The sequence below is a fragment of the Eurypyga helias genome, unplaced genomic scaffold (assembly GCF_000690775.1).
Source record: "Eurypyga helias isolate BGI_N326 unplaced genomic scaffold, ASM69077v1 scaffold22343, whole genome shotgun sequence".
Classification (NCBI taxonomy): Eukaryota; Metazoa; Chordata; class Aves; order Eurypygiformes; family Eurypygidae; genus Eurypyga; species Eurypyga helias.
Window position 1 is genome coordinate 1150 of NW_010243379.1, and position 7180 is coordinate 8329.

The 7180-nt window shown below is 50.2% G+C and overlaps 1 protein-coding gene across 1 annotated transcript; it reads left to right on the plus strand.

The window, feature by feature from the left end:
* The first annotated feature begins 553 nt into the window (after window positions 1-553).
* On the plus strand, window positions 554-5013 carry LOC104504943 (transmembrane protein 80-like). Its single transcript, XM_010149401.1, has 5 exons — window positions 554-672; window positions 1277-1334; window positions 2927-3020; window positions 3448-3540; window positions 4808-5013. The coding sequence occupies exons 1-5, from the start codon at window positions 554-556 to the stop codon at window positions 5011-5013; spliced, it is 570 nt and encodes a 189-aa protein (XP_010147703.1).
* The last annotated feature ends 2167 nt before the right edge of the window (window positions 5014-7180 follow it).

The window sequence follows — 7180 nt, forward strand, 5'->3', positions numbered from 1 at the left end:
TCTCGTGGAAAATGAGTCTAAAAACCAAAACGCTTAAAAACCAAGCTGGGGAACTGTCCTCGAGGGATTCACCGGGGCTTTCCCGGTTGGTAACACCATCCAAGTGCAACTGCCCCGCTGGCATCACGGCAGCGTGGCCACCCAGTGTGGATGAGCGACGGCTCAGTGTCTGGTGATACAGAGGAAGTTCGCACCCGGGCAGTTCCTGTGGCTTTAATTATTTAATTCAGTTATTAGCCACCGCAGCACAAGGCGCGTAACGAAACCTTTCGCTCCCCTTCTGCAAAAAAGCGAGCAGGCAGCAGGATGCGTTTCGGCGGGGGGCGAGTCTGGTAGGAGCCTGTAGTCCCTTTGCAGACGGTGGCAAGGAGAGGAAGCGCACCCAGGGGGCATCTCAGCTCCTGGCATGAATCACCCTCTCAGATCGCTTGCCTATTTCCACTGCCTTCCCAAATTGGATACCTTAATTAGGCACCTGAAGTCAGTGGGGATTAATTTGGGCCCAAGTATGAGGTGATGGAGGACACTGACCTCAGGAAGCCCAGGGATGGGGATGGCGAGGCGAGTGTGTCCCGCTGATAATGTCTCCGAGAAGGTGGATGAAACGCCCTGTCACAGTTTTGCTCTCCGCAAAACAGCCATCGAGGCTTCTCACTTCGGAATATTAACGAGGTACTTCAGAGGTCCTTCAGTAGGTCAGTGCCATCGTGTGGTAAGGGACTGGCGTCTGTCCTTTGCAGGTAAAAGTACTGAGCGTTTTGGTTAGCTTACAGGAAACACAAGGTCTGATTTCTGTGGGTGATCAGGGGGCGCCAAGGTTTCAGTCCAAGGGGCTGCTCGTGAAGGGAGGTGGTTCGGAAGGATGTTCCTTAGAGGAGCCGGGGAGCTCCACGCACGCTTTCTCGCAGCTTAAGAACAAACGGGATGCTCCGGTTCCCTTCACGTTTCCCTTCTTCCCGCGTAGTTGGAGGGGATGAAGTGTCATCTGCTGGGAAAGGGACAGGATAAACGAGTTCTAGGTAATGCCCGCGTACTTCTTGATGTTTGGAAAGGGGTGGGTTCCTCGGCAACAGCGGCTGCTGGCAACAGGGGTTTCCCCCAAATTATTTAAAAATTCACGTATTTGACCAAGTTATGTTTGGAGCCTGAAGCGGGCGATGTGAGGAAACACCAAGGCTCCCAGGGAACCAAAACCCAAAGATTCCTGCAAGCGCGCTCGCCCCCCTCGTGACCTCAGTTGTTTGCCTGTTTCTGCGGTGCTTTGGTAAACATTTAGATTTGTTTTCTTCTCTTTATTTTTTCCTTCTCAACGGAAAGGAGGAACTTCCTCAGTTGTATCCTTTTTGTGAACCTTCCATCCCTGGCATGCGGCAACCTTCCGGAAGACTGGCTGAAACGCGTTCGCGTCTGCGCGACGCGGGTTTTGTGTTACAGAGCTTTCCGCCATCGGCACCATCCCTGGGGAGCAAAACGGGTAGAACGTTTCCTCCACAGGAAGGTGTTTTGGGCAGCATTAGCTGGGGTTTTAGCTGAGATTTTGCCCTGATGAGCTCCCACTCGCGCAGAAATGCCTTTAACCCACCCTGTAATCCAGACAGAGGGCTGGCACCCACCTTTTGTGATCACCTAACTCTCATTTCCATAGGAAGCGAGGCTGAAAATTGGATCTGTGGACTGATGGACCCAAACCCCATGCACCACACCCCACAGGCAGCTGACGTGAGGTAGTAAAAGCAGCTTTGGGGAGTACTTCCTCTTCTCTCATGTTAATTCACCCTGCCTTCGCTCCCGCCGAGATCTAAGTAACCTCCTAAGAAGAGACACCCTTGGCTTCAGAGATTTCCATGCTTAGAACCCATCCAGTAATTCTTTGCCCCACCTTCCTTCAACTGGAAAAACACAAAAACCTGGTTCTGTTGAATCAAACGAGCTGCTGTGGGAACTGGAATACGTCCGCCGCCCGTGGGTGGGTGCTCCGTGCAGAAACTTGGACGGGCAGTTCCTGCAGGAGGTGCCTGCACTGAAATGCCTGCTTGGAGATATTCGGAGGACTGGAGAAGGGCTGGGTGAGAGAGGGGAGGATAAGGCGTATTTTGAGGACAGAAGGATGTGGAAAGGATGAAATCTGCACTGATAACTTCCTTCTGTAAGTGACATTGTATTATTTAAGGCTAAGAAAGGCGTTTGGTATCATTTGGTTATCAAAACCACACGAATCCAGACTCACATGGCTTCAGGCTGCCGTCCTGGGGGTGGCTACAGGCGAGATGAATCTGTCCTGAGCCTGCAGGTCATTTCTCCCCGTTTGTACAGCAGCATGTGCCGCGTTCCCTGTCCTTCAGGGGCGTTTTGAGGATGTGTGAAGGATCGTGGAGCTCTCAGATGCCTTGGCACTGGATTCACACAGACAGACAAATAACTACAGCTGAATATTCTCTCTGTAGGGCAGTTTTGTGAATGAAGGGAGTCTGCTTCTTCAGAATTTGCACCTCAAAGCTGAGCTCGTAGCCCTTCTCAGGCGCGTAACAAGGTGGCGTGGGCAGTAATAGGGCCTGTCTGCTGCACAGAGCCACCTATTTTCAAAAAAGGGATAGAAATTCGATGTAAGGTACAGAAATTTGATGTACTGGGGCTGCCAACCCTCTGTCAAACTGCTGACGTCACGTGCACACCCCCCTCGTTTCCTGAGGCTAACGAATACCCTGCTACGTACCAAATACAATTTTTAAAGAAAGGAATAAAGCCAAACCTGAAGCAGCAAGTTTTTATCCCAACTCTTGGTGTTTGCAGCCTTGGGTTACCCTCTGAACCCTACCAGTAGGCCAGCCACAGTAGGCTGGCAAATTTTAAGGTTCCTGGGAAACGGGGATTTTGGGAACTGGATCCCACCTCACTGCTATGGAAAACCCTTAACGACCATTACCAGCTCTCGTCGGTTCCTTTACAGATGCTGTTTTATGTGAATGGGATTTATTACATCTTTTACTTCCTGGCAACGCTGGCAATGATTGTTTATAAAAGTAAGTTGTGCGGAGTCTGCCGCAGAAGCGGGCTGTGTGCCGACAACAGCGCCGTGGTCTGTCGGTACGCCTAGGGTCTTTTAGAATCACGGAATGATTTGGGCTGGGAGGGACACAGTCCAACCCCCCAGGGACATCTTCAACGAGATCCGGTTGCTCAGAGACCCATCCAACCTGACCTTGGGTGTTTCCAGGGATGTGGCATCTCCCACCTCTCCGAGCAACATGCTACGGTGTTCCACCTCCCATGGAGTAAAAAATTTCCTCCTCAAATCTGGTCTGAATCTCCCCTCTTTTAGCTTAAAACTATTACCCCTTGTCCTGTCCAACAGGCCCTGCTAAAGAATTTGTCCCCATCTTACAAGCACCCTTTACATACCAAAATGCTGCAGTTTTCCTGATTTATTTCCCCTGTGTTACTCTACAGGTCAAGTTTTCAGTTATCCAGATGAGTTTTTGGCTCCTGATCTCGCCCTGCTTTTCGCTATGGCCGTTCTCGAAGCGCTCCGATTATACTTGGGTATGTCATGATACACTGTGCCTTTGTGGATGTAATCTTTGATCATTCTGAAACTGAGTGCGTGTCAAAACCTGACGGTGTAGCAGGTATTTGAGGACTTGTTCACTTAGGCCATTGAACTTTATCTGCCCGAGCAATAGATTTGGCCGGAGGGTCTGACAGAATCTGCTCTCATGAAATACAGTCTATGCTGCCACTAAAACCCAGTGGCTGGGCTGTCAGAAGGCAGTATACTGGGGCAGCTGGAATGCTGTTTCCGAGTGAGCGTGACTTGTGAGGATGAACACGATGATGCATGGAGATTTCCATTCACTGGGGCGCATCAGCTCCTTTCAACTTCTCCAGCAACCTACACAAGTAACCAAACACCAGAGCCTGGTGGAACAGGTAATGCCAAGGACATCCCAGAGCAGCCTACGGCTGCCACCGCCACTGCACCTTTTCCTTCCACGCCTGAAGACATGCACGAGTCCCAGCATCTTCCCTTCATGAAGAACAGCGTAAGGGGCCTCCTGAGCCCTGCCCAGAGCTTGCTGAAACTTCACAAAGTCCTTTTTTTTTAAAAAAAAAAAGTTACTACTAAAATCTGTGCTTGATATTCCTACGACATTTATGCAAGGTGGGTCTCTGGTTCAGCTGACTTGGGGTGAATTTAGCTGCCTTCAAGCCTGGGGTGAGTTTAGCTGCCTTCAAGCTCCAAGCTCATGTTTGTTTGGAGCCTGGTGGACGAATAAAGAAGAGTTTTGAGTCTGATGTAGTTAAACAGCAATATCCAGCGAGGCTGGCTGGGAAATAAGATGCAGCTCCACAAGGATAGTAATTGGAAGAGATTAGCAGGGAATATGGAAGATTCTATACTGCGTAAGGTTTTAAAATCAGGATTGGGCGCTCTTAGATGTGCACCGCAGTCACCAAGTCGTCCTGCTAAGCGCGGGGCTGGGGGGGACTGTGGGAAGGTTGGATGGTTGACAGAGAAGCTGAGTCACCCAAACGGTTGCAGCTTCAGAACTGAGACTCTGTGCTAAGGAAAGGTAGGCTGAGTATCAACTCTTGGCTGCTGGTTATTCAGATTAACTCGGGTCAGCAAGAAGCGGATTGTCCGTTGGTGTTAGGGTTTGTCCTTACTGACCGAGCCTTGATTCAGGCCGGTGTTTCCGTGTACTCGGGGCTGTAAGAATTAGAGCCTTTTATTGATCAGGAATACCCTGGGCTTGTGATGTTGCCAGAAGAAATCAAAGACTCACATTAGCTTTTTGCTTCCTTCAAGGTTCAAAGGGTAACCTGACCGAAGAAGAGGCTCCGTTAGGGCTCAGTCTTGTGATGACGGTGGGAAGTGTGATGCTGTCCGTGTATTTCCTGGTGTGGCAAACCTACGTGCTGAAAGCAGACGTCATCGTCAACGCTGTTCTGCTCTTTACATACGGGCTTGAGTCAGTACTAAAGGTCACCACCATCGCTGCCTTTATCAGCTGAACCCCAGCAGCTTTCAGTGCTTTTGCAGTGTGTTTCTTCTACGAAAGAGTGGGTTTATACTTCAAACATTTAATTCTTTTGCATATAAAAATCCTGCAAAGCTTTCCTCCGTTTAAAGCACAGATTTCTGAGGGGCAGAGGGCTCCCTGAACAGCAGGTAAAATACCCTGCTGAGCACTACCTCACCACTGAGCTGATTTATGGGCAAAGGCAAGAGATGATTCAGCAGAATCACTTCATGCTCTGGGATTCATCAGGGATCAACACTAACTATTCATTCCCGACACACAGCCGCAGCCAGCGCATCATCTAGCCTCAAGCTGCGGAGGCGACGTGAGTTTTTCACGGCGTAGCAGCCACGTACAACCGGCGTGACACAGAAGCAAATCAGGCCAATACAGCACGGACTCATTTCTGCCTCGCCACGCGCACGCCTGTGTCTGAGGGCATGGTTTCTCTCCTGCTCTCATTTGTGCTTTCAGCCCCCAGTGGTAATTTCCCGGATTTTACTAGGGCAGTACCTGATTCATCCCACTGGGAGGGAGTTGAACTGAGTTTTACGCAGACCCAGAGAGCCGAGCTACAGGGTTTGGGCAGCCGGTTCTTACCGACGCAGAGGCCAAAGGCGGTAGCGGGAGGGTATGTCTGTTGAAACAGGATGGCCTTAAGGTGAGCAGGAACACTCACCGTTCTGTCCAGTTTTAAAAGCCCAACAGAAATTTGTCAGGTGTATTTCTATTCGGTGTTAAATGTGTTTATTTCCATGATTCTGTAAGAATTCTTACATTCCAATTTTGTCTTTTAAACGAAGAACTGTGCAATTTCAGATTTTGATACTGTTATCAAAAATACATGTGTATTAATGTCAAGCTTGGGTTGTTTGTGGGGGTTTGTACAAGCAGTTTTTGTAGTCAGAATGTCCCATTTTTGTATTTATTTTTCAAATAAATAATGAGCTCTAAGAAGCGTTTGAAATGCAGAGCATCTTATTCAGATCCTAGGCTAGAGCTAAGCTACACAAAGGAAGACTTGGGCAGGACGGGATGCGTGCAAACTTCCGCTGCTCTGGTGCTGCTCTGCGCGGATTTGCACGAGCCAGGGGCTGGAAATACAGCGGGGCAGCCCTGGATCGCCTCGGCCACGCTGCTGTTCTCTTGCCAGCAGGGGTAGAGGGGGAGAAAAAAGACAGAGAAGTGCCTGTAAGGGCCCGGTTTCATCCCTGGGTGAGACCCAGGGGAGCCCCTTCCAAGTTTGGGTAACCCCAGCTCCCACGTTCCACCGCCCAGCCGGCAAAATCCAAACATTGGCACAAATCCCCTCGGGCCGGATCCTGTTACGTCGGTGGCACAACCAACCCTTTGTTGATCAGAAGACAACGTGAAAGCAGCAGGACTGAGCGCTAAGGGAACCGAATAACCAAATATTTTTGTGCTTAATCTGCACAAATCAAACACCCACCTGTTTGTCCTCCCAGATGCGCTTGGCGTGATGGAATGTGCTCATCACATACCGGTCAGGAGGAGCGACAAACATGCCGAGAGGTGCAGCAATGACGACGGCAAAGCGAGCAAAGCCCCGTTCCGTGTGTGTACAAATAGAAGCACAAGTTTTTCCTGGCAGTCACACCTGCTCCGGCAGCAGAACGTCTGACGGGTTTTAAAGGAAATGCTGCAAAGCGGAACCTTCTTTTTACCTGGATGTAGGTCGTTGTGGCAGACGGGGTCACGCACGTTCGCTTCAAGCTGCAGCCTCTGCGCTTCACCTTCCTCCCATCTCGTGGTGCTCACTACAAACAAAATAAATACAAAATATTAGCACAGCTGGAGGTGGCAGAGACCCAGGGAGTTGATTCGGGAGACATCGGGAAAGCTGGCGGAAGGTGTTCCCACGCCGAGGTGTTTGACCCCACCGCAGATCACCGTCTCCACAGCTACCACCCTACGGCCGTTTGTGATCTGGAAAACTGGATCCCTGGCCTGATCCCTGCGGAAAACAGACCTCAAAAAATGGTTCTTCTGAGGAAGGTGTGAAGTAGGTGATGGCTGCCAGGTTCCTGCCTGTTCCCACGGCACCGTCATGCTTGGGACAGTCTGCTGGGCCACACAGCGTAAAGCAGCCGCTTGCTCAAGCTTTATAAAACTGTGTGGGGTTTATATATATATATTTT

Bases quoted from the DNA above. Each gene is read 5' to 3' on its own strand.
- LOC104504943 (XM_010149401.1), top strand. From the start codon at position 554: ATGGCGAGGCGAGTGTGTCCCGCTGATAATGTCTCCGAGAAGGTGGAT. The intron at 1,335-2,926 runs GTATCCTTTTTG...GACCATTACCAG, and splicing joins AAGGAGGAACTTCCTCAGTT to CTCTCGTCGGTTCCTTTACA. The intron at 3,021-3,447 runs GTAAGTTGTGCG...GTTACTCTACAG, and splicing joins GGCAATGATTGTTTATAAAA to GTCAAGTTTTCAGTTATCCA.